The sequence below is a fragment of the Buteo buteo genome, chromosome 19 (genome assembly GCF_964188355.1).
Source record: "Buteo buteo chromosome 19, bButBut1.hap1.1, whole genome shotgun sequence".
Taxonomy (NCBI): domain Eukaryota; kingdom Metazoa; phylum Chordata; class Aves; order Accipitriformes; family Accipitridae; genus Buteo; species Buteo buteo.
In genome coordinates this window covers 25,007,266-25,024,838 of record NC_134189.1, presented here as the reverse complement: position 1 = coordinate 25,024,838, position 17,573 = coordinate 25,007,266, and the positions used below count along the sequence as shown (strand labels likewise).

At 42.7% G+C, this 17,573-nt stretch overlaps 1 protein-coding gene and 1 long non-coding RNA gene across 12 annotated transcripts in view; one reads left to right on the top strand and one right to left on the bottom strand.

Annotated features, from left to right (window-relative positions):
• Nucleotides 1-17,573, bottom strand: part of LOC142042141 (potassium voltage-gated channel subfamily KQT member 1-like) — a 515,171-nt gene that overhangs the window by 49,755 nt on the left and 447,843 nt on the right. The window contains exon 19 of one of the 10 annotated variants that reach the window (XM_075051704.1): nt 12,614-12,846. The exons of the other annotated variants lie outside the window; for them this stretch is intronic. Coding sequence (XP_074907805.1) covers nt 12,766-12,846 — 81 coding nt within the window. The 3' untranslated portion in view covers nt 12,614-12,765. Of the gene's footprint in view, nt 1-12,613; nt 12,847-17,573 lie in introns of those variants that run through there. 10 annotated transcript variants of the gene reach the window in all.
• Nucleotides 7,780-15,608, top strand: LOC142042142 (uncharacterized). 2 transcript variants are annotated; one of them, XR_012653631.1, is made up of 6 exons: nt 7,780-7,864; nt 8,524-8,600; nt 10,118-10,209; nt 12,907-12,997; nt 15,026-15,121; nt 15,206-15,608. It is a non-coding gene; the product is annotated as an uncharacterized LOC142042142 (long non-coding RNA). The 2 variants fall into 2 exon arrangements; XR_012653630.1 differs by lacking the exons at nt 7,780-7,864; nt 8,524-8,600; nt 10,118-10,209 and having other exon boundaries at nt 12,768-12,997; nt 15,206-15,602.

The following is a 17,573-nucleotide window of genomic DNA, read 5'->3' as shown; positions in this document are numbered from 1 at the left end:
CTAGCCCATTTGAACCTGAGGAGCTCTTCTCTGAGTAATGTTCCCCCCAATATTTACCAACTATCTTATTTTTGTGCAGACTGGTGTTAACTGTCCCATCCCCTGCAGTCCCCATTGCGAAACAGAAGATGGCCATCACTCTCTTAGACAACACTGACACTGTTCAAAATTATTGAAGGCACTACTGCGTACACAGGAGAGTTACCTTCTGTCTGCTGAAACCAACACAGGCATTAACAGTGGAAACACTTTAAAGCCTTGAAGCTGTTTGTCTTTTAGTAGCTAGACTTGATGCATTAACCTATTGCTCACAAGTCTCTCATCAAGTGGGAATGACTTTCAGACATTTTGTCCAAATACAAACTTAATTGAAAGATCTGACTTTCTACGGTCTGCCCAAACACCTCCACCTATAGAACGAAATTTCTTTTATTGAAGCATTTTCTTTCTTAGGGGCCATATTTCCTTTTCATTCTGCCATACAAGCGCCAAGAATGATCAAAGTCTCAAATGGAATCCCAGCTGAAAGTGGTTACAAGAAACTGGAGATAATAAAACAAATATTGTAAGACCCCTAATATGAGCAGCTCTCATAAAAAATGAGCAATCAGGAAATATCTTTGCAAGTCCTCTTTTAAGTTCATTTAGTACATCTATTACACGAGCTCTGAAGATCTAATGTCATAATTCTCCAAAAGTACCATAATGCTGTTTCCACTTAGAGATTTTCAGCAAATTTTGCAAATAAACAAATGGCTTCATGACATGTATTAAATTCAAACTGAACAAGATGAAGATACCAGAGCAAAACAAAGTACACAATAAAAGAATAGTTGCAGATTATAAATCACAGTTTATAAATTGCAGATTCCAAATCACAATTTATAAATCACAGATTATAAATCATAATTGTCCTTCAAAATCTCTCACACAGACTTTTGAATTTCTTTTCTGATGCTGATGGCCTAATCTGTGTTCAAATTATCACTTGGTACTTGTAATAAATTCTTAAGATGAATGCAAAAAGAAGTATTAGTTTGTTCTATTAATTATGTTAGAAAATGCGATGCAACGTTTGAAATACACCCTTTCAGATGAATGGAAATCAAATGTAGCCCTGTTCCTTTACAGTCTATTTCTCCTACTTTTAACAAAAAAGTTCAAAGAAATATGAAACAGCTCTGGGAGGGCAACTAGTATTGTAACATATTTTCCTGGAGAAAGGAATAATTTGGATTTTTTCCTGCAGATTGAATCTGAAGCACATTTGAAAAATGGTCAGGAGCCATATGTCTGAAGTCTTCAAGGAATATTAAGGCTAACAGGCTAAATGTCTGCCTCTGAGATGCTCTAGAGGATGCAGATTGGCTAAATGATGTCCAGCCTTTGTAAACCTGGATATACTCCAACTTGGTGCTTGGAGAAAAGGACCTTAATGAGGCTTTGGTATCTGCATCTATTGTTCAACAGAACATCTTGAGCTGGGTAAAAGATGGATGTAATTTGTGAGGATCTAAACCTAAGGCAGCAGCTCTTGCCCTTATACGCACTGCTTCAAAGGCTTCCTGTGAAGCCTTGAAGATCAAGGAAAAGGGAAAGATCAAGGAGAAGGGAATGAACTATCTCAGTCTGACCTGCCCTTTGGCCAAGCTGTCTGGGGAGGTGGCATGTGGGGGCTTTTAAGCCATTCTGCTACCAAACCCAGCAAGGGAGCGTGAGGTCCACGGACCCACCAGTTTGGGTGGTATTGCTTCTGCTCCTGTCAACCTCACCAGCTGTACCCTCATGGGCACCAGAGGATTTGGGAGATCATCTGCTGCTGCTGCTGGGCAGTTGCACTCTTTCTCTCCTACCCACTAAAAAGGGAAAGGTGCTTGAAGGTTTACTTCTTTTTTACCATCTTGGCTGGAAGGGAATGCCCAACTACTAAAAGAAAATATAGGGCAGGACTCAGGACTTAGCAATAACTTGGAGGGACTCAGTTTAGGACAAGTTTCTGGAAGTCCTCAGCTCTATCAGTTTGCAAACTGAAAGTAAACAGAAAACCAAATATGTTGACAACTGTAGTCCATTCCCCCCTTCACTCTATGCAGTCTGTAAAGGGTCTTTTTAATCCCAGCAGCAGAGCCTCACCACTGCTGCTGGTTTCAGCTGTGTTCCTGCTGCTGGGAGAACAACGGGGGAGAAGATGTAAAGCTACTGAATGGCGCAGGAAATTTTTAGTGAAATCTCCTGAAAGATGATTAGCTGGAACACATTACACAGATTCAGCAAATACCTAAAATTCCCATCAGGTTGGATTTGATGATGAGAAGGTCACTTTGAGATGTGGCAGACTTAACAAGCTTATGAAGGCCTACAAGATTTTTAGAAAGTATTATTAAGCCTCGGTGAAGACAAAAATGGAAACAAAAAAGGCAGCTCTGCTCATGTCTCAGGATAGTCTTGCCTCCAAGAGTACACTGTTACTGACTACCTTAAATGTCTTTAGTGTGCTGTTCTTTGTTTCTATTTTGCTTCACAATTGCCACCAAAGTGAAAAGTCCTTCAGATAAAACAGAAAAAAACGATTAGCAAGTTCTACCAAGTGTGCAGCATCCAGCCTCCTGAATTTAGACCAAGCCAGGAGATGTAATGGAAATTTTTACTGTGTATGAAAATGGTTATTGTCACAACTTCAAAGGTACTCAACCAGTTTTCTGCATACTTAATCTGTTTTTTACATTTCATTGGTATACTCAAAATCTATTGCCAGTATGTCCAACCATTACAATAAACATGCAGTGTTTGTGTTGGCATCTACGGCACAATTATGCATTTGCTTGTTTGTTTTTTGAAGCACAAGCAAGCTACACCAGTTTTCCTGATACTGGAAAATGAACAAAATGGGCACTTTCAGTCCAGTAAAATTTGACTGAGAGAGTTATGAACAGCTAAAAAGCTGTGTTCATAGATGATACAATGGAAATTGCATTCAGTCATCATCGTTGGTGTACAGCCATAATAAAACATCATTAGTCAGCTTTGATGGAAGATGCAAAGTCTGTTACTCTGATGGAGTCTGTGGGAATAACAAAAAGCCTTTGTCTCAGATGTGGAAGGGTCCCCAGCATCCTTTCTGAACAGCACTGACCCTCTAAACTAAACACACCTCTAGTCTAAAATCTTTTATGCAACCATGGAAAATAATGGAAATGAAGGTGCATGGCCAAAAATCCCATCCTGCCCTGGGAAAGCATTTTCAGACAGCTCACTATCTATGGGCAGCACTTACTGGAATCCCAACAAGTGAAGTCTGGGCTTATAGTAGCCCCAGATGTGTCAGGCCTCCAGAAAAGAAAATGAGAGAGAAGGCAGGTTCCGTTTCCTTCAGGCAGGAAACAACAACAGTGAATTATCCAGTACAGAGCTGTACTGCTTCTGGTACCCAAACCAGCTCTCTGCCCTCTTCTGCAACTGATAGTCCCTTTGGGTCTTTCTTAAATCAATGAGAAAATCAGCCTGTAGGTTCTCAATCCAGATTTCCCTTCCACAAGGCGAAAGTTAAGAGCTGTTCAGGTCGTGTAGGCTATATTTATTTTGCTATTTTATTTTATTGAAGGAGAGCTAGCAGGGAGCGGGGGCTGCTGGGATAGGTGCTGTGCAAGCAGAGGAGAAAGGCATGGGTGCCTGCCACAGGGTGCTGGGGCAGTGCACAGCCCTGCAGCTCTGCTGATCGGTGCTCTTTTGTTCCGCCGAGGAAAGCCAGCGAGGTCTTGTTAGCATTTGGCCTTAGGAAGAAAGGGTTAATTGCCCCAGTTTTTGCCAGCTGGGGAGGCGCTGAGCCAACAGAAAATTGGGAAGGGAAGCAGGACAACCAGCTCTTCAGAGTGGGAGGGAAAAGAGGCTGCCCGGCCTCGCTGTTTGTGTTTGTATTTCTGTTTTAAGTTCTGTTTTGAAATAAAACACATTATTACACCTCTGCAAACTACTGAGTTTTATAAGCCAGCCTGTGATACAGCCTACGATCTTGCAGAAACAAAGTCTAGGGGCACACGTAGGAATACAAAGGCAAAAGAAGATAGGCTGTGGTCTCAGCAGCTACTTGTGCTGGCAGGGGCAAGTATCTGCATAAAAGCAAAACTAGGAAAACATTCATTTGATATACTTTCCAAACTGCAGCTTGATTCAGTCAAGGCTCTTTTCATGCTCAGCTCTTTTGTTTCAGTCCTACTACTGCTTGTTTTTCAAATTGACTATTTGCTGCAGGAATTTTGGTTTAATTTAACAGGCAGCTGGAGCTTATTAAACACGATTTTCTACGGTAGTATTTTATATCAGTACTTGATAATGGCACACCTGTAAACACCCTCTATAACAAGCACCTTTAGGCACCCGTGGAATCCGCCTGCTGCAGTCGGCGTGGCAGGGATGCTGGGTAACAACAGTGCGGCAGCTTAAGCCCAAACTTTCTTCAATGCATTTTTCCCCTGCTTCCTAATCTCTCTTGACATAATGTTGAAAGTTATTACTTAGCTGCATAAAGAAAACCATCTGTCAATTATTTACCTGCTTACATGTGGGACCAGGTACCCAGAAGCTGTTACGGCAAGCCAAGGCAAATGCCCAGCTTCCAAGAAAGCAGAAATCCAATTGCAGTCATCTGATTCAACCGTTTATCTAGGGTAAGTCAATAAAAATCTGTTCTCTGTCAGAGAACAACTGAGATTCCTCCAAATACCATTTTTGACATCCAAGTCACGGCTGAGTAGCCCTTAAACTTTTTTTGGGAGCTCTTGGAAAATGAGATTTTTAGCAGCTGTAAGTAAGTATTTAAGTGCACGTCTTGCTGAATAGATGTATGGAGATTGTTCATGTTCATCTATGAAGTGTATCCTCCTCGTGTTGTGTAACAAAAATGCTAACTTCTGAGCTCCGGTCAGCATCCAGAGTGCTCGTGTCATAAGTTACAAAATTTACTGCTTCTCCAGTTTTCCTGGCATGAAGACTGGACTTTTCAGAAGCACTTGGTGCCTGCTGAAGTCTGGTTCTCACAGGGTCACTATAATTTCAGTGGAAGTAGACTTTGAATAGAGGGCTTTGGCTATGTGTGCCTTCACTAAAATACCCGTTTTTTTTACCTTCCATCCTGCAAGTAACAGGAAACTGTACCAAAGGTTTTGTGAGACTCCTCAGAGAGACCATCTGGGAAAAAAGCCACTCTTGAAGAAACTTCTGCTTTCCTCTCTCATGACCTGTAGGCAGATTTTTTGCTAATGTTACTTCACACCAGTTATTTTCTGCTCTGGTTGGTAGACTCACTTGAGGTCTGTGGATTTCTTATTGGGCTCCCTGGAGCTTAAAAAGAGAAAATCAGGATTTCTTGTTTTAGGCTTGTGTGCTTGAATTTGCTGTAGCATAGTCTTCAGTGGATACTGCTCCCCTGGGTTCACAGAATTGGAAAAGGACTGAAAGCCAGTGTTTTAGACTGCCATTGCTTAAAATTAAAAGATATCTTTTGATAAACAGAGATTGTGCCATTTAAAAATCTGGCTCATGTTGTTAACATTTTCATTTTGTTGTGATTTCTTTTTTCCTCTGGTAATTTCTAAGGAGAGGCTAGCAGTTGTGAAACAGTGTTGTCTAGATGGCTCTTTACTGACATCCTGCATCCAGGCTGGATAAATCTGGTCAGTTTGGTGGGGGTGCCTTGTCTATTTGTGCTATATATTAGCAATATTGCCAGACGTGGGGAGGGTAAAACACTTGCTAATAGATAATTCCAGGCACATATTACTCACTTCCCTGCAGAAGGACTGAAAGCTTCAGAAATTTATTTTTCCTCCAACCCCCCAAACTGGACGGATTAATAGAACTGTTTCCTTGAATTACTTACTCGCAAATCATAGCAGTTATAACTTGAACTTCCAGAAATAACGTGCTAAAGATTTTGTAGAAGATAAACTTGGATTACATTTGCTGTAAATAGTCAGCATTCATGTAGCAGTGTGTCAGCTACTGGAATAACTGTGTGCTGGCCTTAACTTTGCAGATGATCTTTATTTGCAGATGCTTCATCTTTTCAAGAATAAAGAGAAGAGGAAAAAACCCCACATTTAGTGTTGGTTACAGTGAGATCAGTCAGGTCAGTGCTGAGCATTTTTGGAAATCCCAGACAATAGAAGCTAAAATGCTTATTGTGCTGGCTGGATAGGAAAAATGTGGAACCTATAGAAGCCAGAAGCAAAATGGCCAGCTTAAGGCAGCATTATCAGCAGCTGCTTTTCAGTCTTAAATAGAAAGTGCTTTTTAAGGAGGTCTGTTGGGAATACTCCTACAACTAAGTGAACCCATAACAGCATGCTGTTGATGACTAAGTAAATGGAGATGGAGGAGGAGAGTTCAATGGTTCCCAAAGGAGTTGCCATATTTCTTTCCAGGATTTCTTGGACAGAAGTATAAGTCTGAGCTGTTTGCGATGCCTTCATAATAAGTATGGTCCTTGTGAGACCTAGTATGCGTGCACTGCTCCAATGTTTTGGTGTGTGCGATGGGTCCAACACATTTGGCACACCTCAGGCTCAGTGGCTGCCCCCGTACTCAACACAGGGCTAAGCCCTGGCACCTGATCACCCGTACCGTTAAATTGCTGCCATGGTGCTGGCTCTATTTGGGCCAACTGCTGCCCTCCCAGACAACGTGTGGGTATGGAAACACTTCGCTGTGTTGGAAAATAAAATAGGACGGGTGGGAACTGTGCTGAGCCTATTGGCATAAGTGCAGGAGAATGGGCCTGTGCTGGGTTTTTTCATATTAAAAATATGACCACTGTGTACAGGCTGCAAAGCTGAGCTAGGATGCCTTTTGCTGCTCTACAGGGGGCCTGTCTGAGATGTGCAGTGGGGGATGTCCTAGACAGTTGTACAAAATCTTCAGATTTTCCTGGGACAGAAACAGAAAATGGGAAGAATTTGCATAAAGGATATTTCAGGATTTATAACTTCCTTTCAGCAGTTTTTTATTACAGTTTTGCCAGCATTCTGTGTTGCTCTTGCATACAAGATGTTGCACAGTCAATGCAGCAACGAAGAAATCACTGCTTTGCTACAACTTAAGCATAAACTCTACTTACAGTTCACAGTCCAAGGATGCTCAGACCTGACCATAGTTGCTAGTGAGATCTAGATCCTTCTTTTTTTTCACTCTTAAACCACCTCTCCCATTCAGGACAGGCTTTCTCTAAACCCATTTTGTTGTCAGTTTATATTTTCTTTTTCAGAATACTCAATTTTTACCTGCAGTGGGGGCAGCTTGACGGCACAGAGGCCTACTGTCAGGGGCACACATGCTGCAAATGCCATTGGAGGCAAGTCAGCCCTTTCAAAGACATTTTTAAAATATCATCTCCACAGCTTGTGTGGCCATTTGTTAAAAACAAATGGCATTTGGGGAGTCAGGAAACCAGGAGCGGCCATTAGGTGGATCTAAAATATGTGTCATCTGTTTAGTGTTGTAACCCCTTACGCACTGTCTCTTCTCAGAAGGCCAGTCCCTCGAGATTTGTGAGATCAGAGGGAAACAGGAGACCCATCTGCAACCTGCTGATTAGCCAGTCATCAACAGATTATCTCCTACAAAGGGATGAGGGTAATGGGCTGAGGCCAGCTAAGTGCATATATGGTAGTGAAAGCACCAGTGCCACAAAGATGGGAAGGACCAGATGATGTGACTTCTGGGGAGGGCACCTTTAAACAGACACAAAAAGAAGGGTGGGATTGTTGGGTGAGTCACTCCAGAGCACTTGGCATCGATAGCAAATCGATGGGTTCAGCCTGGTCTTGCGGTTTCCTTTCTGGGCACAGATCTCCACAAGCCGGAGGAGCTGGTGGGTGTACGGTATTTGCAACTGCTTTATTTTCTCTGGGCTAAAAATACTCTGCAAACTTTGTTTCTATTTTCCATTCCTAACAGCTGAGCCCTGGTCTGGAGGGAATGAATGTGTTATCCCACTGTGAAAACATCTAAACAGGTGGAAAGGACAAGGGAGGGTAGAAAGGGAGGGTGGAGTCTGGTTTTAGACAGAAATCCTGTTTCCTTTCTGAAAACAGAGTGAAGGTCCTGTAGGTTACTTTAAAACTAAAACTTGTGTTCCCATTCTCATCTATTTGCCTATGTGAAAGAGCCTTGTGTTGGGAGACATCAGGAAGAAAGTAGTTATGAAGAAACTGTCAGAGAAAAGAGAAAATTGTGGGCACTGTGCTGCTGTTTCAGTCAGACCCAAGCATTCTGCCAATAAACTTCATTTTTCACCTGTAACTTCTGTTATGCCAGCTGGAGTCTCCCATTCAGCCTTACCAAAGTGCTTTCTTTTCTCTTCTTCTGAGAAAGCTCTTTATGAAAACTATCCCAGTTCTGAGATAGCTCTGTCGAAGCAACTCGGTGCTGACTGGTGGTGCTGTTTCTGTAGCCATCCCTGTGCCTCAGCCCAGAAAAGGATATCAAATAGGCTGAATTGTGCTAAACGTTATGTTTTCCATTTTTCAGCATGGAAATATTTTCCATTGAGAAGCATGATCCTGCCTGGTAAGACTCTCTTCATCCAAATCCTGTCTGGATTGCAAGTAAGTCTGCAAAGGCAAGGGCTAATGCACTAATCCATTCTGGTACTGTATGTCTTTAAAGAAGCTTTTTTAGAAAAGGAAAATAAGAATCAGAATCCAGAGACTTGTACTGTACAGAATGTAATCAATAAAGTTATTCAAAGTTTTACACAAAAGCACTCACACAAATCATTAGGGCAGAAACTTTAATCCACTGAGGTTTAGAAATGAGGAATTTCTTAAGTAGCACCTGAGATATTTTTTTTCTCTCCAAGTCTGTAGGGCTTTGTGGACTGTAAATCCTGCCAAAACACTTTTTCAAAGAAATATTGGGGAGGAAAAATAAAAAGAGGAGTAAAGGGAAGCCAAGCTGAAATCTGATAAACAGCCCCAAGATTTCAGCCCTTTCAGGGGTCACTGACTATTGCCCCAGATTCTCCCCTAGGTGATGGAAGTTAGTAAATACTCATAAACAGTGGGGAGGAAAAACTGTGCTGGTGAGAAGAACAAAGCCATGCTGGTTTCACCTTTCCTACACCTGAGCCTTTGGGTGGGCTTTGAACTCCCTTAAACGTGCCTCCTACCATTTGTACTTGTTCTGCTTATCAGCTAAACGTGGGCTGGCTCTGCATCCCACCTGCCCTTGCTGAACGACAGGCTGGGGCTGTGTGAGCCCTGGATTTGCCTTGCCTGTCCAACAGCAGTTTTCTATCTTTCAGCAAAAGCAGCTAGGCTAGAGGAAGGGCTATGGGTCAAGCACGAACGGACGGGCGCTCTTCTTCTGGCAGGCAAGCGCAGCTTGGAGCGGGCGCCGAGTCTTTCTCTGCAAGACCATTAGTTTGGGCACACCGGAGGCAGCCCCATGGCCTGCTAGCAGATTAGTAACACAGATGAGCGACGTGTTGGTCCACCAGCCCAGCCTCAAGACTGTGCCTGTGCAGCCCTGCAGACATAGCTGCAGGTTAGGCATGAGCCCCACAAGTCCCTGCAGCTGCTTTCCAGTGTTTGGCACGAGGATGGCCTGGAAAAGCATCCTAGAGGTGGGTACCAGGCTGAGGGAGTCCAGTGACTATCACTGGTGGGCAGTCTGACTGGATGCTCTTGGCCAAGGAGTTTGGCCACAGAAAGGACTTTCCTATGTGACAATTCACCTGACACCGGATAGAAGTTGTCCTGGCGAACTGTGATTCCTCCCACATCTTCTGAAGAATGTGTGAGGTTTGCGAAGAAGCCGAGGGATTGTGGGGCCCTTGCAAAAGATAGCATTGGGACCATACGTTGCTCTTGTGGCAACTTTAACCACTGTTATTGTCTGTGTGTGCTCTTTCGTCCAAAGCAGAGAGAGGACTGAGAGGCGGACAGGCATGTGTGAACTACGCGATAAATGAATGAAAAGACACATCTACTCTCTATACTATACTCATATAACCCAGACTGTTGTACATATCACCTATGCATTTATTGCACACATTTTATTTGCAGTGATGTTGGCATCAGACTGCGTGCTTATTTAAGTTGTCTGTGTTATGACTGCACAGTAGGTCTGGCGGAGCTGTGATGTATGGTCCTCCCCCTCCACCAGAAGATCTGTGGCCTCTACAGTGGAAACTTAGCTATCCTGCTGTTGTAGGTCAGTGGTTTTCAAATTGCTTGGTGAGGCTGGGTGCATGATCTACAGCTGTCTTGGATAGCTGTATTAACCAAGGACTTGCAGACTCGTTAGTTTTACATGAGGCTAAGTTCGTTTCAGAACTGCCAAAGGCCCCTTGGTCCATCATGCTTGGGAATGGCTGATTTAGGCTTGCTTGGGGCGCCATATCTGCTCGAGGGTAAGGGAGAACGTGTGTGAAGGCTCCTCAGAGATTGCTTCTGCTTCATATAAGCCACTGGAGCAAAAGGAAGTTGGCAAGCGAGTGTTCCTGCCTTCAGCAGGTAAATGGAGATTGTTACGATTCGTTCAGATTCATTCAGAAATGACAAAGCAGTTTCACCCATGGCCGCTAAAACGGATTCAGAATACGATCAAAGAAAGTACAGGCAGAACAACTGTTTGGTTGTGTCACCACCAACAGAAACATTTTGACTTCATCCTGATTACAAATACTCATACTTAAATACTGAAAATACTATGATGCAGGGTCTGATGTCCTAGAGAGCACCCATGAATTAGAAGTCAAGGAAATGCAGCATGGTCGAAGCGTGGTATAACTAGTCATTCAGGGACAAACCAGAAGCAAGTGGTTATGGGAGCAGACTGGAGAAAGATGACTGGAGAAAGAAAACATGAGGAGGGAAAAAAATGATTTTGCTGCCTGACTGCTGGTTTCAAGGTTAAAGAGAAATGATGAAATCAAAGCACCCATTAATTCTAACTATTCAATCTAACTTAGTTTGCTAATGCTGCAAAACCACTGGTTTGCTTTTATCTAAAATTGAAAAAGCGTAATTCAAAGCCTGTTCAAAGAGAATAATGAGATAGCCTGGAAGACCATTACCTAAAAACCAGTTACAATTATATGTTATCTGTGTGGACTCAAGTTTTTATTAGCTTGCATTTGCCCTCCAGGGCATCAGACAAAGGCCATCTATTTGTTAGGCTTTGGAGGAGAGCTAAAATCAAGCCGTTTTGGACAGGGTTGAGGGCAGGACTCCCATATCTCTCTCTGGGATTTCCTAGAGAGATGTAAGCATGCGTGACTTATGCAGTGACTTTACCCTGTGCATGTACTGCACCAGTGATTTGCAAATGTATGGCTAGACTTCTCTGGGGTTTGTAGATGTCCCTGTATGGGCAGTAGCAGTAGCTCTGACTTGGCTATAAGACTTACAGTCTTATCCCAGACAAATGGCCAAAATTGTTTTTTTCAGCTGAGCAAGACTTCTGGACAGAAAAGCTAGAATCAGACATGGGGGAAGCAGGAGTGGGGGGGAGCTACTGTACCTCCTGTTGGTTAAATACCACTTGCTCTCATGTGCTGGTGGCTGCCTGATGATCTTGTCTGAGTTGCATATATAATTGCTGTGAGAGTACTTTATGGCTTGTGTAGAGGCAGTATAAGTACGTTAAATCCAAGTAAATTCACAATACGTTGGACAGTTGAAAGTTGCTAATTCTTACTTCACCCATCATAAGCCCAGTCTCTCCCTCCGCAGCTGTGATTTAGTAACAGGGTACTGTTTTGTAGTCTCAGATTACTAAGACTTTGAGCACAAAATTAATTCCTTACATAGCTCAGTTGAAATTAATGGCTTGATTGATACTGACGATTTGACGTTATTCTGTTAAACTGTTTTTGCAAAGACAGAAAAATGTGTAATGGTATGTTTATTTGTATGCTGTGGAGCATAAATGAAAGAGTTGATTGAACTGTTTTATGAAAAAAAAAGGATAGTAATATCTTGGCTGTCGGTACTCTTTTGTATCTTTATTGTCTTTGATTCTTTACGGCCTTTACTGGCTTCAGTGGACTTTGGATCAGACAGTTACTAATTTGTCTTCAAATCTTTATGCAAATGACAACGGCACGTTCACTATGTGTGTGAATTCCTTAATCTTCTGGGAAAATTTTAAGTTTACATTGTAAACCAAAGACTTAACGGTAAGTTCTGAGGCTACTTCTGTCACCCCTATAAAATGATTGTTTATCAACCATCTGATACGTTTCCTTGCCAAACTGCTAATATGAGGAAAAGTAGGTTGTGTGCGGTGCTGTGTGTAATGTTAGGTAACCATTGGCAAACGGTGACTTTTAATAGACACTTTTATGAGAAAAAAACATGTAAAACGTTGACTAGCAGAGAATGATGGTGAAAGACTAAAGAAAAGAAAGGATACTCACAGTTGGAAAAACTGTAAATTCAATGTCTAGTGTTAACATATCATACGTGAAAAAGAAGTTCAAGGTTCCCCTTATTTAAGCTGTTGAGGACAAGTAGTGCTGTAGGGGTGGAACACAGGAGGAGATCTAAAGCTCTCTGCAGGCTCTCTAAGACTTGAAGAGAGCTCTGGAAGGAGCTCCTTGCAAAAAAGTTTTTAATAAAAAAGGTGGAGAAGTAACTGCTCTAGTCTGGATTCAGATCCAGACAAAGCCCGAGTTCCATGGTGAATAAAGACAACTGCTCTGGCAGAGCTTTGCAGGTGATGTGGGATGGTGTCACCGTCCTGTCACCATGCTGAGCTGAAATCTTACACGCTCTGGCTGATGTGATCAAATGAACGTTTCTTCCACTCGATTGCTGCTTCTCTCAAAGTATCGAGCCACAGTCTCTGGGGTGAATGTAGAATTTTGCTCATTATTATCACAGATTATTATATCTCCCAAGCCAGTCACTGGAAACCTGCCTGAAAAGTCATAGATCCCCGTGGAGCAACAGCCAGAACCTGGATCCCAAAATATCCCTCAAAAGGCTGCATGATGGTAAGTGCTGGGTCATTCTGAAGCACTCCCAAGCCACGACTGTTATTTTTCTCTGCTAAAAATCATTCAAAAACTCTGAGGAGGAACACAAATAACAGGGATGAAAGCCTAATCTTTGTCAGAGATCCAGACACTGACTGTATTGTAGTTTCAGCACGGGCATGTGTCCGACATAAAATCAAGGAGGCAAATAAAACAGGAGCACTCAATGTGATCGTGCAAAACTGGGATTTAACCCTTTTTCAGCCTGACCAGTTGCAGCCTGGAGTGAATAGTGACCGTGTATTTTGTAAAGGAGGAGTTGTTTTTGTTTTTGTTTTTGTTTTAAAAAGAGCATTCAGATCAGCTGAGTTTGAGCCAATACTGAAAACAGAGCTGCCAAATTTATCATTGACCAGAAGATTTGTATGGGGCCAAAGGAGGTTGGTACAGAGAGATTAGAAGCAGATTATCAGCATGCTTTTAGCTTTATCTGTTTCTAGAAGCAAATAATTAGCCTCAGACAGAACCTCAGCTTTAAATAAGTTTTAAAATATAAATTATTGGTGTGAAAAGACTGATAAAAGTTATAGGAACTGTTATTTCTGCCAGAATAAATTCATTCCCACAGGAATTAATTTCAATCAACGTGGTTTCTGCAGCACTGCTACATTTTTGCCAGAAAAGCCAATTTCAAGAAACTAATTTAGTTCCTTATTTCAAATCCTTGGTGTAACCTGCCTGGAGAAAAAGGGGAAAAAAGAGACAGTTCTGACGTCAGGAACTGGCTCATTTATCTTCTGGAGCTTTGTTACGAAACTGAGAAAATTGCTGGTAATGGTTTTTTTTAGGAGATAAAGTGGGTTGATTCATCCTGGTTTCTGAATTGCACGTGACTCAAAAACCCCGACCGGAGCACAGCCGAGCGGCTCCCAGCACGAGGGCTGTGAAACGTGCGCTGCGTAGCCGGGGCTTATCTCGCCCACGGAGAGATTGTCACCCAGGGAAATAAGCGTAATGTAACTGAGAAATGGCATTCGTCTGTGCTAGTGTCATGTGTGGTCCTAAATGTGGGTCGCTGATAACTTTGGAAATGAAGGGAACGCCCATGGTTTGTCAGCAATATCCAGGTTTCCTTATGATCTTCTTGACAGCCTGGATATCTGATGTCATCTCTTTCAGCTTAAACAGCCTTGCAGAAAGCATTATAGGATTCTTTGCAGTCATAGGGAAAAAGTGGTCTGACTTTAAACTGGTATATTTACATGGTTTTTTCAAAGCAATGAAGATTCAAGTAGTTTCCTTATGCTCTGTTCCCTTATCTTGCTGTGAAAGCCTCAATTATAGAAATTAAGGACCTTTCTGGAGAGTAAGGGGAAGTCCTTTTTCATATTTGAAAACTTATAAGCATTCATTGGAAAAAATTAGGTTAAAAAAAAAGCCCCCTATCTCAACATAGGCAAAGTGATAAAGGCAAATAAGAAACGAAAGAAAACTTTGTACGCTGGGATAGACGCTACAGATGATTTTTATACGACAAAACTTTATGCTGCTGGTACTCTTACACTGAAGAATAAGAAAGCAGGCCTTTTCATCTACATGATGGGCTTTTTTGCCAAACTTAAAAACTGCTGACTGTGTCCAGCCTCCTCCTTTTCTGGGAAAACATCTTGCTCATACTATGCCTCTAGCAGTGTTAAGTTTTCTTCTGCCTCCCCATTCGGGGTGTCCTCACCTGGTGAAATCCACATCCCCGGCTGAACGCAAATCCTTGGGAGGCCAGACCAGAAGTTAAGACCAAGGCGTTCAGTACATCTGTGCCAGGAGATCATCTCTGGTCTTCCCTTTTGTCAGGGAGAGCTGAAATCACCTTAAAGGAGAGACCTGGCTGCAGGGGTAGGACGGGCAGATGTGGATGGAAACACCTCTGCCACCGGAGAGCCACCACCAGGGCTTTTAATGTCCCGTACGACCGTGGGGCTTCCTGATCCCCTCTGGCAGCTGGGTCACACTCGGTGACTTATGACTTATCTACTGCTTCTTTCCTAGGTGGTTTTAAATCCAGAAGTTACAGGTTTAGTTGTTACCAAGAAACCCAGGACAACGCTATACCAAAAAAGGGCATTCTTCTCGCTCGAACGCAAGGTAAAACCCCAACTTATTCTCCAAGTCATTTGATAAATAAGAAGCTGCATTTTTTCACAAAGCTGTCTTGATCTCCCTACTCAGTGCCCTCACGACTCTACTCCAGGGAAGATGATGGTTACATGCTTGGTGAGGTGAGGTAAGAGCGATGCATCAGCCCCACCGGCAGCCCGGCAGGGCAGCGACTCTGCAAGTGCTCAGACTGCGAGAGATAACCTTGCTGCCTCACAGCATCCTCAGGGAGGGCAACTGGTGTCAGCTGCACGGGTGCTCGGTGCGGCTTCCCTGAGGACTGAGAATAAAACTGCATTTTTTAGTTATGGTAAAAGTGTTTACAAATCCATGCCCGAGTGGGAGAAAAAAAAAATTGACACAAATGGGGCCCGGCGTATGCCAAATATATGAGCTGTTCTAAAAGTACGATGTGTCATGGGCTCATTATTCATCAATGCTTCATCACACTGAGTTTATGGTGGCATTAATACTGGAGAAAAAAAGACGTCATTTACATGAAACGCTGGAGACACTCCCTCCACCCTTTGATTCCTTCAGTAAGCTGGAAGGAGGTTTGTGTGCGCATGAGAAAGTGTGCTATACAATGCCGGCCTTTATTCTCTTCTTGAATTACTCATACTGTGCAGTATGTAGCGAAAAAAAAAAAAAAATGTTTGGGGCTTATTTTGCTCTTAAGAAATAACAGTGAAACACTGAAGCGAAGCTACAATGCAAAGTGAATGTACTGGTCGCTTCTGGAGTTTATTTTTCTAGTGGTTTTTTTGAATGCTAGTATCTCTTTCTGTGCTTCATGCTGAAGTTGTTACTTTCCTATGTACACAGGACAAGCCAAATTCCTTCCCCAGCCCCCTAAGTCCTGCCCTCGACAAAGGAAGGACTGTTGTCCCACTGCACAAGGTTCTGCGGGCTGTTAAGCAACTGAGGTGGAAAGCACTGGCTGGCCGAAGGGAGCTGGCGCTGGGGAAGGGGATGGAAATTTGGGCTGGCATCAGCGGAAGGGATTGGGGCAAGGTAGAGAGCTTTGCAGGAAAAAAACCCAAATCTCATTGTAATGCAATTGTCTAGCAGAGGACTTGCGAGTTCAATAGCTGACCTCCTTCCCCACGGTTGGTTTGGGTTTTTTTTAAACCTTCTAGGTTTTCGCTCCTGACAAAAAAGGGCATATTTTAAAATCCCAGCCACCACACAGAGCAAGGAGGAATATGGGAGGCTGAGTTCAATGGCCTTCGAACGGGGCTATTGCATTGCTGCCTCGCAGCCAGGGGACCACGTTCAAAGAGGGGCACCAGACCCGCGGGAAGGACACAGAAGACAAAACAGGGGGTGTGTGCCTGCACATTAACATCTCCTGCTGACGTCCACCGTAAAGAATTCGGATGGGTGTGTTTTGACTGAGTCGTCTGGCCATCAGTTAAGGTTTTAAGATCATTTGATCACTCATTTTGGAGGCTGTTTAGTTTTTCAAAGTTCACTTCCTAATATAGGCAAAAGACCAACCTTTTTTTTTTTTTTTCATTTTTTTGTGAAGAGGTGAGAATCAGCTTTTACTACCTATGACATTATCCATCTAAGGTTTCTTCAAGCCCATGCTCCAGTCCGACATAACACAATAGACTGGACTGGCTCCAGAGGAGTTTGTTTAGTCCCATATATAATTATTACCTTGTAAACAGGATGCACCTTTAAGTTATAATTTAAATATGATAAATGGGCCAAACCCAAGTGTTTTATTATCCCAGGACACAGTTATTACCAACTTAACAGGAAACACCTGCAAGTTATTGTTATAATTAGAGATGGCTGAAAAATGGGGAAATCATTTTGTGGAAAAAAAAATAGAATTATTGAAGTTATTTTCATTCTGAAAGGTTTGAATGTATCCATTTGGGCAGAATTTTATGCATCCTTTTCATTGAAATCATGTTTTAATGTTCTCATTTGCAGAGAACCATTACACACTTCCACTGAGAATTAGCTTTTAGATAAAGAAAGAGTACTAAAAGGAAATTTAAAGCTGCGCAAATTTAAACTCTCATTGAAACAGTGATCAGAAGTTTTGTTCAATGAAAAGTGTAACAACGTGGGCAATTTGTCGGTCAACAATTTTTGTTCCCTAAAAGAAGATTATCTTTAATTAAAATGAGAAAATGTCGATATGTTCTGATTATTATCTTACTGGAAAGTGTCTCAAGTTCTTTTTTCTGCCCATGAGCTCTGGTGGCAGCAGCTAAGCTGCCAGGAGGATTGCTGCCTCCTGCCCCTCAGCATGGCTCTGCGCTTGGGGGTCACGGACCCCTTCGCTACGCGGGCTGCGCGGCTTTGGTGAGCGCGCCCCAACGCGCTGTGGCCAAAGTAAACGGCATTAAGAAAGGTCTACTGCTTAAATGTTATAGGCACGGGTCCTCAGCCTTTGTCACCACAGCCTGACTGCCACCCT